Source organism: Amphiprion ocellaris, chromosome 20 (genome assembly GCF_022539595.1).
Source record: "Amphiprion ocellaris isolate individual 3 ecotype Okinawa chromosome 20, ASM2253959v1, whole genome shotgun sequence".
Classification (NCBI taxonomy): domain Eukaryota; kingdom Metazoa; phylum Chordata; class Actinopteri; family Pomacentridae; genus Amphiprion; species Amphiprion ocellaris.
Genome location: NC_072785.1, coordinates 25,554,476 through 25,572,589, shown reverse-complemented (window position 1 = coordinate 25,572,589; position 18,114 = coordinate 25,554,476). Strand labels below are relative to the sequence as shown.

General features: G+C 37.5%; 1 protein-coding gene across 1 annotated transcript; it reads right to left on the bottom strand.

The window, feature by feature from the left end:
* Window positions 1-9,549: 9,549 nt before the first annotated feature.
* On the bottom strand, window positions 9,550-17,310 carry chp1 (calcineurin-like EF-hand protein 1). Its single transcript, XM_023286644.3, has 7 exons — window positions 16,924-17,310; window positions 15,670-15,742; window positions 14,330-14,410; window positions 13,651-13,778; window positions 13,479-13,540; window positions 12,584-12,706; window positions 9,550-11,006 (listed from the first exon to the last, which is right to left on the bottom strand). Exons 1-7 carry the CDS (start codon window positions 16,988-16,990, stop codon window positions 10,953-10,955), a joined length of 588 nt encoding a protein of 195 aa, XP_023142412.1. The 5' UTR covers window positions 16,991-17,310; the 3' UTR covers window positions 9,550-10,952.
* Between the last annotated feature and the right edge of the window lie 804 nt (window positions 17,311-18,114).

Here is an 18,114-nt window from a genome sequence, read left to right as displayed (position 1 = left end):
GCAAAACATGTGCAGACATACACAGCGGCTATACGTGACAGGGCTGCACGGTCTTTGGTTGTTTTGCTTTTAGGTGACATCCACACAAATAAATTTTGAATTGTACACACATACCTTGTGCTACGTTTATGCCAATGTGCTTTTAATTCCAGTGTTTCATTACCCCTAAAACTGAGACTTGTGTGAGTAATTCTGACTCTGTTTTAGTTTTAAAACTGAGGTTGTGTTTTAGTCTGGATGGGCAGAAACAGATTTTTTCAGAAACAGCGATGAAACAAAAATTTGCTTTACAATTGCGGCGTAGCTGTTTCAAGTCATGCCCTGATTCATCACACTACTGACTGTTATGCAGAAGAAATGGACATTTTCCTTCACTAACAGTTAATTCAGCAAAGACAACAAATTATAGACCTGTAATTCAGAAAAACAATGAAGAAATATCTTGTTTTACTTTACATTTTTTTTGCTTATGGTTTGTAGTAGTTTCTACAACTAAACACCAAACTCCTGCATGCACAGTGTACGTGAATTCTCATTTAAATGCGTTTTCAGGTGTTGGTATGCACTGACATTATTTATTAAACAGCTAAAGAAGCTAAAAAAACCACATTGTTCTTGTTTTAAAATGCAGTTTCAAAATGAAAACGTGTGTGGTTTTCATCAATCTGTGGGTCTTGCTCTGCTTTAGGAGGTCAGGGGTCCCTTTTACATGTCCACAAAACTGACCTATGCTTGTCAAAATCTGTCCCAAATTGCATAAAACTCTGCTGCATAGATCATTCATTCTGTAACTTCATCCAAACACCACCACCCAGTCATCCAATTGGCACCATGCTGCATTTTATTGCTGAATTTCTGATACAGATTCATATTTTTTCTTTTTAAGTTAATACAAAACCAGACAAGAGGCTCACACATAATAAGCATGCCCATTTCCTCCCTCTGGAGTGCATAGTTTCTACACAGTCCACCTCCTCAGTGGAAAAGTTGATCAACAAAGTAATGCCGGTAATCTCACCTAAGCTTTTGTTCGTAATTTTCTTTTTTTTTTTCTTCATGGGAACAAAGGTTGATCTGTTTTTCAGCTGCACTGTGGCTGTACCACCAGCTCACATCTGACACAACAGAGAGCGACGCAGCAGAAACTTGTATCACGACTAAGCAGTTAGTCTGTAAAACCACAAGTGATGCACGGAGCTGCTTCCGTCGCCGAACTGCGCCCGAGTCGTCACAGAACATTTGATATGAACATCTCAATACCCTAATTACACTCATTCACATTACAAAGTTGGATTATTGCATGCAATACAAATCATTCGTTATTCTGCTAAGTCATGCATATTTTTTAAACCCATATATTCATGTGCTGCTAGACGCCTACTTGCTTATAAATCGCGATTATAAATCCCCAGGAAAAGACCATAACAGGGTTATTCAGGAACACAGTACTCGAGACAGGATGACGATGATGACGGTGCAAGTCAGTACATAGAGAGAAAGTGCTTTCAAGTTCGACCAGTGACTCTTTGCAGCCACAGAGTTACTGAAAACTCTGTCGATAAGAGGCGGGGGTTGTTCGTGTGGATGTAAAAATGCTACAAGGATTGAATTTTTAAAGCATCTCTCATGTACCGATCGGTTTGGATTGTTGTTTTGGTGTCAAACAAGGCAGGGAAATAAGTAGTTGAATCTGTCGATGCTAATACCACGATGCTACAGCTGTCCTCACATGTGTGCAGGAGGCGTCCCAAACCCCAACGCTGTTTTTTAAAGCCAAATATATGACTCTGGAAAATAATAAAGATAGCAAGCATAGGCATAAAGGGAGTGGGAGAAGGGGGGATCCTTTACACACTTACACCCTGGCACTAAACTCATGCATTATTGTAGGTTATTGCTTCTAAAACTAATCAAATACAATTTTATGGATTAAAATAGAATGCTCCGAATCCCAAAAACTATGAGGTAATATGTACAATGCGATGTCGAGGTGAGATCTTAATTCTAGGACTAAAAACGCTAAATGTCAGATCCAAAGACAGAGATTAAAGTTCTACCGTTTGCTCTAAAGGTTTCTATCATTGACGCGTTTTCAGGGAGATTTTTGGTATCTTAACTACCTAATTCTGTGCAGGAACACAAGAAAGCACTTATTTATATCGAGCATATGTTAAAATGTTGAATCTGTGCTTGTTATTCGAACACCTTGATTGCGACTTTTCAACCTAAACGTGGAACAAAAAATAAGATTTTAGGGCAAAAGCTAAATCTAAATGTGGCGTTTTTACGTCGATCTACCACCGTTCGACTGTACTGAGATGGTTTCCAGAGTTTTGAGCTCCAGCTTAGTCTAGAAATTGGATTTCACTATTCTTCATGAAGCAAGCATCACTACTGGTCATGCATGGCTACTATAATGTTGGCACCACAGTCCCGCTAAATAAGCTAATGCACATGAGTCTATACATATCTTAATGGAAGACATTGGTGATTTTGTTGCTTTCAAACAACTTGTCACTTGTTTATACAATATACAGTTTGGTCAACAACATGACAGTTAAGATCAAATATTGCACAAATCCCGGTAAAATGTGATTTTTATAAAAAAAACTTTTTGTGAAAATCATAAAAAATTAACCAAAGAACGGCGACAAATGACACCAGGGTTTCCCTCAGGTAAGGAGAAAAGGTCAGTAAAAAACAAAAAGTGATCAATTTTGCGGGGAAACAAATAGATTTTGAGATTACTTTGTCAAGATTAATGGCATAAAAGAAGTAAACCCTACTACCCTAGGGGAAAAGACTAAATAATAAGAGAAATTGGACTCAGAATAGACAAAGTTAGGACACTACAAGCTGCCAATTTTCAATTTCAAGGGCTGAACATGAGGAAAATACTGCCAATTTTGCAAAAACGACAACATGGGGTCAAAAATCTTCTTTTAAAAATAGATGCATAGGAGTGTATGCACAGTTTGAGTGAATTAAAATAATAAGTAGATGACGGTGTGTATCATGTGCATGTGGGCTGCTCAGTCTTCTGCCATTTACCCGTCAACCACCTCCCTTATTAAGCCTCCACAAACTAAAAACTGAGGAACAATACACATAAAACTGCTGTGGTGCTTGACAGCCATGAAGCTACTTGTACTGATCCTTCTCAATCCTGTTGGACTTGCTATGGAAATGAGGTAGTGCGAAAACCAAACCAAAAAAAAACCCCACAATGAGTCTAATTTAAATCACAGGTCTTGATCTTTGCTACAGTATCTTGTGTCTTTACTTTCTTCCCAGTAAATGTTAGCAGATAATTTGATCATAATTGTGATTTTTACTTTTTTGGGAAGTTTTACTGACTATGTTTACATGCAGCCCAGAGACTTTCTGGCAAATGTGGCCAGCGAGGCTAACGCTAGGCTACATGTAGACATAACATGATAGAGGTCAGACAGCCTGAAATGTTGGCAGATGTCCTCATTGTGGATGATCAGGCTGCAGAAACAGGTCGGGACTAGAGGGGATGCTGTGAAGGAGAGATGCCCGATGTCCCGGCAACAGCAGGAAGGAGGACACCCGAGTCCCAGAAGCCCAAAACAGGTCAACCCGACTCTGACTCTTTACCTCCGCAGGTCTTCTGGGTGGTGATGGAGGCGATGTGTTGATGAAACTCCTCTGAAGAGAGACGTCTCTCCGGTTTGGGCTTCAGCTGGTTTCATGACTCGATTAGCTGGAAATCTCTGCCTAGAAGAGTGAACCACGGGTTATTTCTTTATTACTGGACACTGGACTATATTACACCTGTTCTCAAATCACTACACTGGGTTCCTGTTAGTCAAAGGATAGAGCTCAAAATGTGACTCCTGGACTAGTGAAGCAGCATTCAGCTATTACGCTCCTCACCTGTGGAACAAACTTCCTGAACACCTGAGGTCTGCTCAAACTGTCGGCGCTTTTAAATCCGGCCTGAAAACCAGACTGTTTACTGCAGCTTTCTCTTCGATATTCAATCTGTTGTCTTGTCTTTTAATGCACTTTTATGATCTCAATGTCTACTTTTCTGTTTTATTTCTATGATTTTAATGCATGTCTACCTTTAAATCATTTTTCTGAATGTATTTCTTTGCCATTGTAAAGCACCTTGAATTACCTTGTGTATTATTTGCACATTTTTGCATACTCTATAAAATATATAAATAAAAGTAATGTGACTTGTATATTCTGTTGATTTTTTTCTATATTTCATTTTTAAAAAATCTTATTTCACTTTATTTTATTCTGCCTTCATTTGATACCCTAATATTCTGTCTTGTTTTATTGTTTACCCCTTTATTGAATATCAATGCTGTTCTAACAACTTAATTTCCCTCCAGGGATTAATAAAGTCGTCTAAGTCTTCAGCTGTTGTCATCTAGACCAAGAGTCAACCAATATGTTTGTTTTTCCCTCAATGCCGATACTGACATTGATTATTAGTAATCTAAGGGACATGAAAATCTTGGTTTCAACACTTAGAATGACACAAAAATCCACTAAAAATGAACTGAAATGTCTTTGTTAGTTAATTAGGACCTGGTGTTTTAACTTAAAGTTTGTTTTAGTTCGTTTAATTATTGATCCTTTTATCCTATTACTCATGAGAAAGAGGTGACTACATTAGAGCCAAAGCAGCGCATTTTTAAATATATTTTAACAGAAATAAGTTCAAAAACATATATCAATAATTGAAAAAAAAGCTAAATATCAGATCAGATAATCGGTCAGTTGATCATCTTGATATCTGCCTATAGGCAACCTGATTAATTAAATTATGTTCTGATTTATAAAATGTCAGGAAAACGGGGAAAAAAACAGTAAATCATCATACTGCACACTGTGACGACTGGAATAACCACTTGTATAATTTACCTGATTATCGAAGTTGCTGCGGATTTATTTTCTGCTAATGTAGTGACTGATGCAATTACTGAGTGTCTCAGCTCAAATCGTGAAAAATCCTGGACTTCATCCATAAACACTGATTACTGCAAAGATTCATAAGAGACTGTGAGTGCAGTGGGGACCGACTGATTACTGGATCTGATATTCAGCATTATTGTAATTATTGTTAGTTTTTAAACCATCCATCATCTATACACCGCTCAATCCTCATTAGGGTTGTGGAGGGGCTGGAGTCTATCCCAGCTGACTTGGGGCGAAGGCAGGAGACACCCTGGACAGGTCACCAATCTATCACAGGACTACATATACAGATGAACAATCGTACTCACATTCACACCTACGGGCAATTTAGAGTAATCAATTAACCTCAGCATATTTTTGGACTGTGGGAGGAAGCTGGAGTACCTGGAGAAAACCCACGCATGCACAGGGAGAACATGCAAACTCCATGCAGAAAGATCCCGGGAAAGCCGGGACGTGAACCAGGGACCTTCTAGCTGCAAGGCAAAAGTGCTAACCACTACGCCACTGTGCAGCCCAAAAATCAACAGGTTTGGAGACCAGCTCACGCCCCAAATCAAACTCAAACCCACAATTTAGGGCTTAGGACACCAGAGCCTTATCCATTAAGCCACTGGAGCTTTGTTTTTAAACTAATTCCCAATTAAATAAATGAATTAAACAAGGTGCTACTTTGGCTCTGATGCCTTTCTGTATCTGAAGTCAAAACTCTGGGATCTAAAGCAATGTCACACGATTGATTATGCAAATAATAATTGGAAATTGGAATGTTCTCTCGTTAATAAGCATAAACACTTCATCAATAGCAATAAGAAAATTGTTCGATAGAATGGTCGATGGTTTCACTTAAATGCATCAGATGCAAAGTACGTAATGAAAATGCAAGGTTCAATCCCTTCCTGGTTCTTAACGGCCCATAATAGCCCGATAATGCAGGTCCTCCTTGAGATCATTCTTTCTTTTTATTTATGTTTAATTGCGGATTTGTGTGTCTTTTTCATTGTTGTGTTAACATTAAATATGTTACCTGTGTACCTTAAAAATAGGCTAAAGCGGTTACATTCAAAGAAAGGTGGTTAAAATCAAATGTTTTTCCTCCTGGTTTTGATTAAAAGTGGGTTCTTAAAAATATCAATAATTATTGATAATGACAGATTTTTTTTTAAATCATAAAAAAGTCTTACTTATGTCTCCTAGCCTTAAACAAACATGTAAAACTTAAAGAAACACAGGCATTTCATTTAAGTTTTGTTTTGGATTTTGCATTATTCTAAACTGTGACACCAGGATTTTACTTCTAACTGCACATTACCAAGTATTACTTATCTTTCCTAATAATTACCATTTTTGAAATCCTTCTTATCTGTTAAATTTCAACCTGCTGCTGTTTCTAGACATCCACTAGATAAGATAGATAAAGTTCTTTATTTCTCCCCACTCCAGGGGAAATTTACATTGTTACAGCAGCTTTATTTACAATATATACAAGGGTGGCAAAATTTTTTAACAGAAAAAATAAAAATAAAAATAAAGTTTAAAAGTGCAGAGATGTGCAGTGCAAGACATCATTTTTAGTTGTGACTGTTTTTTATCAATCTGAATGTTTTAAGTGTTTGCACTGGTGAGGAGCATTTTATTATTTTACCAAGTATGCAGATACTTAGGAAAATGATATTAAAGGAATCTTGATCTTGATCTTAATTACTAATAATTGGTATTGGCCCTGAAAAAAAACTCCAAACCCATCAATCCCTTGGGCTCATTTTGATTAAACTGGAATATGTTAATAGACAAATACACACATAGGCACCTAATAACATTAAATAATTCATAATAAATTCATGTCTGTGATGCTCTGACTTCCAGCTAATTACATGGACATCAGTAGGTCATTAAACATATCAATAATTATGGATATTGACTAAAAAAAATCATAACAGACTTCGCATTTTTGTCTCCAAACCTTAAAAAAAACATGTAAAACATAAAGAAATGAAGTTATTTAAGTTTGAGTTGGATTTTGCATTATTCTAAATTGTGACACCAGGATTTAAACTTTGACTGCAAACGTCCAAATATGAATTATCCTTAATTACTAATAATCGGTATTGGCCCTGAAAAAACCCCAAATCTATCGATCCTTTGGGCTCATTATGATTTAACTGGAATATGTTAATAGACAAATACACATGGAGTAGCCTAAATACATTAAATAAATAAGTTCATGTCCATGAAGCTCTGACTTCCAGCTAATGCAGATTTTAGAGGTGACCACCCAAAATAACTGAAACAGCTCAATAGAAACCCAGATTCTGGATCAGTGCTCCATTTTAAACTCCACTGACAGTTTGTAAAACGAGCCAAATGTGCAGTAAAGTGTTGAAGCTGCAGCAGACAGAGTACTGACCTTGGTGACAGCGGCTCTAACATGATGCTCATTTCCTCTGAGCTTTGAGCTGCAGCTGCACACAACGGTAAACAAAAGCCGGGGGGGTTCTTCTTCCTCTATGGTGACACACCGGAGCTCTGCCCAACCGGACGGACGACGGGTTTATGCCGCCGTTAGGGACCACGTCGGTGAGGACACGGTTCAAGAAAGATGAACCCAAAACCTCCGGACCCTCTTCTCTCCCCGTAAATCACGCCGAAGAGGAGAGAAGAAGGTCCCGTCGTCCCTCTGCTCCTGACACCCTTCGCTCTACGCCATTTTCGCTCTGCTACTACGAGCTAACAGGAGGAGGCGCTGATTGAGCGGGAGAGCTGTCAATCAAAGCTAAAGTCCGCCCCCGGAAGTTTTCTTCTTCTGCTGTCCTTTAGTTGTCAATTAGCTTTGTAGTTCGTTAAAGCCAGTTTGCTACTAATAGCACCCAAATATGACCATAATTAGGTGAAATTACTGAATAATACAATAATAATCTCACATATATGAAAATATAATTATAAGATTTGTATATAAAAATACTTTGTAAAATCTAAAGAGGTAAGAAGGAGCTAACAGTCTGTTTAGCCAAGATTTGTGCATCCATAATGTACTCTTAAGGTTGAATAAAGTGAAAGCTTGTACAAATAGAGAAATGTTCAAGCTCTACTCAAAGTAAGGACAAGGAAACGTAATGCAGGAACTGGATGCTCATTTTCTGTCCACCTTTTTCAAGACCTTAAAAAAGAAAACAGACCAAGTTAAGATTCCAAAGAGAAAAGTGTGTGTAATATTTCAAAGATACAGGACAAAAATTTCACTTTTGACTGAAAGAGTGCCTGGTTGGCAGAAAAACCAAAACAAAACATTTTGTATGAACAAAAACATGCAAAAATTTAAACATGATCTTCAAAATTGTTTAGTTTTATCAACATATTAGAATCAATTGTTTTTACAGAGGAGACTTTGGGTGTCCCTTTTATCACTTCATAAATCAGAAAATAATTTCAACAGCAGAAAAAGAAATATCCACTTTTACCATGTGTAAGGGGAATAAAATGCTATATAAACCAGTAACTGATAAATGAACAAATTTCTGTATATAAACTTCAGACGACACTAGATAGGAACAAAACTGGGAATTTTGGTGTTTAAGTGCTACAGAAGTGGAGATTTTGAGGCCTTTAAATATTGCATTGTGACTAAAAACTGTAAAATCCAATACAGAAGATACAGTAAAATACAGACCTAAATTTGTATTTTAGATGTTTTCTTTCCATTAGTCTGAAAGCCGACGTGTCATAGAAGTAAAATACCCCAAAATGTCAAAATTGACAAGTGCATGAAAAACTGTTTTGGACTATTAATTTAAATGTTGGCTTACATTTCTCATTCTTCTGTAGGTTTAAGCATTAGTTTATATATACACTACCGTTCAAAAGTTTGGAGTCATCCAGACAATTCCATGTTTTCCATGAAAACTCCCACTTCTATCCATGTGCTAACATAACTGCACAAGGGTTTTCTAATCATCAATTAGCCTTTCAACACCATTAGCTAACACAATGTAGCATTAGAACACAGGAGTGATGGTTGCTGGAAATGTTCCTCTGTACCCCTATGGAGATATTCCATTAAAAATTTCCAGCTAGAATAATCATTTACCACATTAACAATGTCTAGACTGGATTTCTGATTGATTTAATGTTATCTTCACTGAAAAAGAACCGCTTTTCTTTCAAAAATGACATTTCTAAGTGACCTCAAATTTTGGAATGGTAGTGTATTTTATTTATCTAAACAATCTGTGAAGTGAGCAGAGACTATATATATAAATCACATTATATATAGTTTGTCACCTTTAACATTTGAGGATTTGCTGCTTTGATGTAAACTGGCTGGCTCACCAAACCGTTTATCCAGCACCTTTTTGGTTGCCTGCTCAAGAAATAATCCATCACTTTGAAAAAGATCATTTGTAAAACAAAGAACTTGAATTTCACCATAAATCCCGTTTTAAGAACTTGATTTTCAAGCAAAACCAAACTATATATAAAAGCAGCAGCAGACCAGAGTTTGAAATGTGGTCGAGTAGCTAAAACGTCACATATTCTCTTAAGTGGAAATAAACCCAGATGAGAACATTTAATGTCCAATAAAAGACACAAAGAAAGCATGGCACTTATTTTATTCAAATCAAATTCATGAATCACTTTGATAATACCGAGACCAACATCACAGAACATGTCAGTCACACCTGACTGATAATCACATAATGATTGATTAAATGGTTGAGCTGTATTTCCTGCACTCTGCTGCTGGAGAGTGTTCTGGTAATGATTCAACAAACTCACATTACAGATTAAAGGGTCAGACATTTGCTCTCCAGTTTATGTGCACTAGCTTTTCCTGAAAATATATATATTTTAATGCATTTGATTCTCTTTTTGAACTAGTCAGCTGGGAAATTGCCAGATGAATGTTGAGCAGTGCATCGATCATTAAAGATTTTTTTCCTTTTCCACAGGCTGACTGATCATATAAATAAAATCGAAGCGTATTTTCTCTACTTGCTCTAAATCCACTAAATGGTCCACAGCCCAGTTTCCACCACAGAACCTGGCACCCACAGCCAGGCTGCTATTTAGTCTCAATCAGAGGGACAAACTTTAGAAAGCGGGTCAGTGGCAGGTGGCAGCTAAATCCTGGTGTTTTTAAATGTACTTCTGTTATCTGGAAGACTCACATACTAAAGAGATAAGATAATTTTGTGTGAAATCTTTCTTATTCTTAACACAAGCCTTTCCTTTGACACAACACTGAACAAACAGACCCCCGGGTGGTTACTGACTTTGAAAAAGGGTCAAACTTGCTTTGGAAAAATAGTAATTACAGTGCATTGGCAGTACTGAGGTTAAAAATAAAACATGGCTACGGATTCTTGCTTTCTGTTGAGATAACTTAAAGAGGAACCACAGCCATGGCACTTCAGTGAGTAAAACAACAATCTGTGGAGCAGATCCTGCTTTGCTTCGAGGGACAAACTCAGAGCTGGCTGGTCTGACTGGCTCTGTCACAAGTGGAAAAAAAAGGATTCAGAAGATCCTGTTAGTGTTAAAAACACTGACTTTTCTGAGGAGGAACCACACGAACCATTGCATACGTATACGGACAAAGATGCAGCAGGTGCTAGATATGCTAAATGGAACAGCATGAGTGAACTGAAACTTAATTACTCACTGCAATAGCAAAAAGCTGAATAGTACCGCACTAGCTATGGTACTAGCTATGACCCTTCTAAAAGTTTACTAATAAATAATGTTCCATAACTAGGAAAAAAAATACATAGTGACATTGCATAAAACAACCCAAGGCACGCAACGTTTCCCTTTGTTGACAGAGAGGTGCAAAGGCAGAAACTCAAAAATCTATGACGTTTTCTACCGAATGCTTGGTCTGACGGCGTGTTACTGGTGGTGACGGGCTGCAGCGGCCCAATGACAAGCTGGATCAGGTTGTTTCCCAACATCAACTGACATGTTCAGGCTCTACTCAGAGTAGGAAAAAAGGAAACTTAGTGCAGGAACCGGATGCTCATTTTCTGCTCCACGTCCACCTTTTCCAAGACCTGAAGAAACAAAACAACAAGTTTAGACTCCAAAAAGAAAAATGTCTGTAATATTTTAAAGCTACAGCACAATCATTTCACTACAGAGTTTAAAGAGTGGCTGTTTGGCAAAAAGAAAACATTTTGTATGAACTACAACATGCAAAAATGTAAACACAATCTTAGTGGTACTCGGTCAGAGCTTTAAATTAAAAAGCTCCCTGCAAATAGCATCTGTTCTGCTGATATGAGAAATGAGCCACTGCAGCAGAAATACTACTGAAATATATCTGAAAATGAACATGTTTTGTTTTACTTTGTTTTCATTTCGTCTTTTGTGCTTCGGTGCAACTTAAAACTCTGAACTCCAAAACTTACCAGCAGCTTTGAAGGGCATATAGTTCTTTAAAAAATGCAAAGATCACACGATTTATGAGAGCCAGAAAGTGTAAAAATAGAAAACAATGCCAGATTGTAGCTGTGTGAAGCAGGTTGATCAATGACAATCACGGTTTTAATTCACATCAATGACTTTAGCCCCAAAAATGTCTGAAGGCAGGCCTGTTTTGAATGATGTCTTAATTCTCATATATTTGAAAATGAATGTAGCTTGGTTTCCAAGTTCCCTTTTTGTGCTTAGTTGCAACTTAACCCTCAATCTCAGGTTCGAAAGGTATATTATCCTTTAAAAATTGCCCAAATTACAACATGTATCAGAGCAAGAAACCGTATAAGTAGAAAAAAAAATCATCAGATTTTCAATTTTCTGATGGTCTTTGAAGCTATCATGTTAAACTTACGGTTGTGCTGGGAAAATTGACCAAATCTAAGCTTTAAATTGTGATATTCTATTAAAATAAATGTATCTACATGTCTCATTTGCCAAAAGCCCACCCATTTAAACTAAGCAGATTTTGGAAAAAACAAAAAAATGTGCGCCTCACGGCACAACAGTAAAGATATAGAGTTAGGGTTATTATATTAGTGACTCAGCTCCAACCAACAGCCACGTGACAAAAATTCAGAGATTTTTCAGTTGATCTGCAGGTTGTGTACTGAGCAGACAGAAGACAAGCAAGGAAACATATTAAAAATGTAAGTAGTAAAATATCTGAAGGATGTCATCAGCATTCTTTTGCACGTTGATTCCATTTTATTTAATAAAATTTTTGTAAAATAAAGAATCTTCTTTTATGATATATGCCATGTTAACTTAGTTAAACTGCACAAACAACATTTCTGAGTTCTCTTTACTTCTATGTATATTTGTGAATAAAAAGCCTTGTGAAACAGCTTGTTTATTGCATATTTCTCCCAAAACCTGTTGGTTCTTGGAAACATATTGACTGCAGCTTTTTAAATTTTTTTTAATTTTAGTTTTCTGTATTTGTACTGATTTACGGCATTTCATAATTGTCATGTTGTACAAAAGACGTTTCTGAGTTCTCTCTACTTCTAGTTATGGTTGTACTGTCTCCATAGAGAAATTTGCAGCAAAAACTGAGGCCACAGTAAGTAAAAAATGTGTCGGGAGCAGAAAATGCCCACAAACTGCTAGGGGGTTATAGAAGTGTATGTAAAGTGAGCACAAAACTTGCCTTGATAAACTCATTGAAGGAAATGGAGTTATCTCCGTTCGTGTCGGCCTCCTGGATGGTTCTATCAGCGATGCTGCCGAGCTGTTCATCTGAAATGTTTACACCAACCATCATCCGTAAGACCTGTGGAGAGTGAAGAGAAATTCTCCGTATAGTTAATGGATACCAGCGGAAAACGGCTCCTGCTAAAGATTAAATGATAGTCATGATGTGTGAACAAACAATATGAAGGAATGTTGTGAAAACAGTCTAATGGTAGGGATATTTTAGCACTATACAAGATAATTCATAGTGAGTTTAGTTCACTGGAAGGTTGAGTGTAAGAATTACACAACTAAAAATATCAATGTTCATATATTTAGTGAAAAATAAGCACGCAAACAGTACTTTTAGTGGCACATTTAGTCTGACAGGCTCGTGCATCAGGTGAAGCAGGTGACACAGAAAATGTTTTGCGCAAAACAAGAGCCCCGTCTGAGTCACTTAACCCGGAGCTTACGCCAATTACAGGTCACACAATGTCACCGAAACCGAGGAGGCTTCACACAGCGACAACAAATAACATGGAGGGAGCGCAGAGGAAGCCAAAATACAGGATATTAGACTGTCTGGTGAAATTGAGCCTGTAGTTAAGGTGAGATATCGCGTCATTATCAGCACAGGGGCAAAGTCTTCTCATCGACACTGAAATCCTTCCCTCTGTAGCACTTTCAAACCGCTGTTGCACAATAGAACATGTTCCTTTGTTAAACAGGCCGTGAACAGCAAATATTTCCACAGGTAATAATAATGGATTTCCATGAAGGGAAGAAAAAAACATGTTTGCAGTGTAATTATTCACCATCTGAGCTGACTTCCTTTGCAGTGACTCAGCGTCTTATTCACACAGACTCACCTGCAGCAGCTCATCCCGAGAGATTTTGTCATCTCTGTCCAGGTCGTAGAGGCGGAAAGCGACTGGAAAAATAGAGAAATAAGTAAGTCATGAGAGGAAATGTTGGTAATGTTCATGATAGTGGTCAGCGGCTCCACCCAAACACGCCTGTATGAGCGAGCTGAACACTCACAAAGCAGCTTGTTTGTCCTGCTGTTTAGAGGCTCGCTGGCTGTGGGATTCTTGCTCTTCTCGTTGTCTTCGATCGGCCTGAAGTGAGCCAAAGTTCGCATGAAGCCCCTGAAGTTTACCTGGTCCTCTCTGTAAACCACAATCAAAGAATAAGGAGAAAGAATATTGGTATAATTTTGAAGGTAAAAGACATAAAATCACAGATTTTTTGTGCAGGCTCAGATTGCCTTTGAAGTCAAAGTGTGAATGAAACCTAGTAGTAACCCAACACTATTGTCCACACTTGAATGCTCTCCAGCTCTATTCTTAAGTAGAGAAAAACAAGCCAAAACCAGAGAAACGAGAACCCATCTGAAGCCATTAAAAAGCCACGGCTCAAATTAAAACGCCTACACATCAGACTTTTTGGGATTTTAATGATACATTCAGGAAACATCTGGTTTTTGACTTCCACACTGATAAAAAAAAAACAGCCAAACAACATTTCAAAACCCAGACCTTGGCAGAAAACACTGAGCTTCTCCAGTCTGGAGTCGTAGAACCGCAGCTGAAAAGCATTACGGCCCGGTTTGGCTTTGCTGTGGTGCTGCTGGTGGTGACTCAAGCCTACAAAAGTGCAGACCCTGGACAGAAAAACAAGATTTTACAAAGTCTGCAGCCCAATAACAGCAGCAACTCACCCCTCAGGGAAGAAGGCGTTGATGATTCTGTCTCCCAGAGGATTGATGGCCAGCTCAGGGATCCTCTGGAAATCTTCTCGACTGCAGATAACAGGAGATACGATCAACACAATGTGTTTTAACAACAGGCACCAGGAGAGACACCGCTCATTTAAAGCTTCACGACAATTTGTCTGAGACTGAGAAGTGATTATTAAGATGAGACAGTGCAAAGACAGGCTGAATAATCACAGAGAAAATATCTAAAGGGACTTTCCTGACAGATACTGCAATTTCATCTATTTTAGGTCAAGATTCTGTCCAATATAGGCATGTGATGGAGCTTTACCACAAAAGACATCATATAAAATGTGACTATGACACAGAGAGGAAGCCATGATTTTATAAAAACACTGACCCAACCCTTTAAATCCTGGGTTAGACATAATGTATAACAGATTTTCCAACTTCAAATCACAATTTCAAAGCTTATTAAACCACATATTGATTTGCTGCTGTATGTAAAAATATTTGGTTTCTGAAAACAGGTTATACTTTGTAACTTAATTTTAGTCTTTGTCAGTGAATGAAAAGGTTTCTTGATTTATCATGTTGAGATTTATCTAAAACCTCACTGTTGTGGCAACTAATGGACGATAAGACCAAACGATAACGAACGTGACTCCTGCTGTGACTGACAGCATCAGAGCAAGGATGAGCGGAAGAAAGAACTTGTTATGAGTAAACAAGACATCTTTCAAAAGACATAGTTCTCCGAAACCTCACAGAGAACATACTGTACTTCTTTTTTTATTTTTTCTTTTGCCCTTCAGAAAGTGACCTGCGAACAAACCAGATGCTTGCGTCAAATCTGGGTTCAAACTTAAGTTTTAGTTGCTTAATGATTACCCGTTTCTTCACTTATCACTGAGGACAGAGTCAGAAGTTAACCACAGAAGTGTCACACTGAGGTGTCAAGATAAAAAGAACTCATCAGCACCCATTTAACACTCAGTGATATCTTCCCAAACCTTTGCCTCCGACCTATTTCTTTTATCTAAGTAGCACATTCATAAAAGTTAAAAGAGTTTGCCAAACTGAAAACACCAAATTGGCAAACACACCAATCAATCTTATCAAATCCAAAGAAATAAAATCTTTATATTACCCTTTACAGATCCATTCTTTCTTTGTTACCATTTAGCCACAAAGTTCTGCTCCTGAAATGATTTTATCCTCAAAAACATTTGTTCTCGCAATGAGGATTAATCGCAGTTTTACATTCATTCATACATGTAAGGACCAAAACTAATTATCTGCAGCATGTGGCTGGTGTTTAAAACGCTTCTATTGTTGCTTACCTCAGGGTGCCGTTCTCCCCTTTATCCAGGCTGGTGAATCGGCTGTACAGCCGAGTGATCTGACTGTGGGAGACTGCAGGGAAACACACATGAGGCAAAGATTTTACAGCCAAACAACCAGAAACTAGCAGATATTCAGGCAAAACAACCTTTAACCTAAATACTGCACCTCATTACGCTACTAGAAGTCTATCCACAGGAGGCTGAACGGCTGCAACTTCCCCCAGTTTCACAGCTGAGAGAACCGGCACAGCAGCCAACAAACGCAACAAATTTGCGCAACTTCCACCGAGTGTGTGATTAGGAGACTTCACTGAAGAAACATTTGGCTTTAAATCAATGTGTAACTGCAGTAAATGACACTTAAAATGTGTCAGTACAACAGGCAGATTTGTATGATTTACTTAGAGCTCAAGGTCTATCTTTTTGTTTCTTTGTTTAGTACAAAAGTGAGAATAATTATTCATCTGGCATCCCAATCATGCATTAAATGCCTTGAAAATAATGTAATTTAGAAGATAAAAGTGTTAGTATTGTATTTTCCTGTTTACTCTCACGTAAAGATTTTCTTTTTCAGCAGGATATCTGCAACTGTGGCATAATTATGTGTATGGATGCTTCCCCGTTATTGCATTCATGTCCTCTCTAATCAGTAAAGTAACTGACATAATGTGGCGGAGGAGCAATAAAAACAACTATGAGTTGCTGTGATTACATAAGCTATCATTATGGTATAGAGAGAATTTTGTGTGTTTTTTGTCAGCAACTTGCTGCAGATTAAGTCAGATTTGTGGTATTGTGTTATGGGACTTCACTTTCCCTTTCACTTAGCACTTGCATGTCTTCTCCTGGATTTTTTAAAAGGATCAATCACCTAAATTACAACTAAATTAACTTTATGCAAACTCATATTCTCAAGGCACGTTTTTACGTTTATATTTATAGTGTAAATCATCAGAAAAAAGACTAAATCCCAGGCTGGTGTAGCTCCCCTGCACTCGCTGTGATATTAAAGTGGATTAAGCTTACAAAGACAATGGGATGACCTTAGTTTACACAGAGCAATGTCTCACGTTTTATGTTAATTTTACTTTGACAAAAGGTGAAACTGGTGGGATTATCAAGTTAAAATCTAAACATCTGAGGGCTGGGATGCTCCTCCAATCTGCCAAGAGCCCGGACAACACCTCAGCATCTAGCTAATGTTCAGGACTCTTCATGTCCATCGCAGGAATTAGTCTGAGCTCAACTTACAGCCGGTCTCCTTCTTAATTTCTTCTATTTCCTCCTCTCGGAGTAACGTGGACGCTCTGGATCCCATGGCGAGACGTCAAAAAGGGCGACAGAAACGAGCTGACTTGCCGTCTTGCGCAACCCCGAGCAGCTGTGGAAGAATCTCTGCCAATGTTCAAGTTAGCAGACAAGCTAACTTAGCTATAAAAAACCGCCGCTCCGCTCGTGTAGCAGCGGGGAACTAAATTAACGGCCGTCACAGCCGGAGTTTAGTCCTGAAAGACAGCTTTCTGTCCGTCTGTCGAAGCGGCTCGGCGGGCAGCCTGTCTCCCGTTACTGCTTTTCTCCGGTCTGTCCCTTTACCATTTCACCGAGACGGGTTTCGGCCAGGCTATCTTCCTGTTTAATGCCGTGGGTGTGGCGAGCGAGGCCGCCTCCCTGACAGGATGGTGTCCCCGGAGTGAGGTAGCCCGGTTCAATGCCTGATTAAAATCCGAGGAAAAACCTTTTATATAATCAAACTTTACACTTTAAAGTCCACGTTATCACCTCAGTTAAACAAACACAGATTATACTTCAATTTGAAAAGAAAACTAACAAGTGACACGTTAAAAATATTTATATTTTCTGCAGTCAAATTTAAGAAAAGTCAACTGCGACACCGTCACGGCCGCAACAAATGCAAATATTTAGTAAATATCTTTTATCGATACCTGCTTGTTTTATTTTCTTCAGTTTTATTGAAAGATTTAAAAGGCTTTTAAAACATCATAGGAATTTTACATAAATTGCAATATTATTAACAACAAAAACAGCAATATTAATACTACTACTACTACTACTACTACTAATAATAATAGTTATCATTATTAGTAGTAGTAATGATCGAAAACAATAATTTCAACATGTAAGCAGTAAAATAAATGACCATTATTGTTTTCATTTGAAATAAACTAGATGAACAAAATAGTATTAGTATAGTATTAGTATTAGTATAGTAGTAGTATAATACAATATTATTAACAACAACTGCAATAATAATAATAATAATAATAATAATAATAATAATAATAATAATAATAATAATAATAATAATAATAATAATAATAATAATAACAGTAATAATAATAATAATAATAATAATAATAATAATAATAATAATAATAATAATAATAATAATAATAATAATAATAATAATAGGTATTGTTCTTA

Excerpts from the sequence above, each read along its gene's own strand:
- chp1 (XM_023286644.3), bottom strand. The coding sequence starts at position 16,990 with ATGGGATCCAGAGCGTCCACGTTACTCCGAGAGGAGGAAATAGAAGAA. Across the intron at positions 14,411-15,669 it reads GGGGAGAACGGCACCCTGAG|TCGAGAAGATTTCCAGAGGA; the intron begins GTAAGCAACAAT and ends TGTTATCTGCAG. Across the intron at positions 12,707-13,478 it reads CTCGGGATGAGCTGCTGCAG|GTCTTACGGATGATGGTTGG; the intron begins GTGAGTCTGTGT and ends CACTCTCCACAG.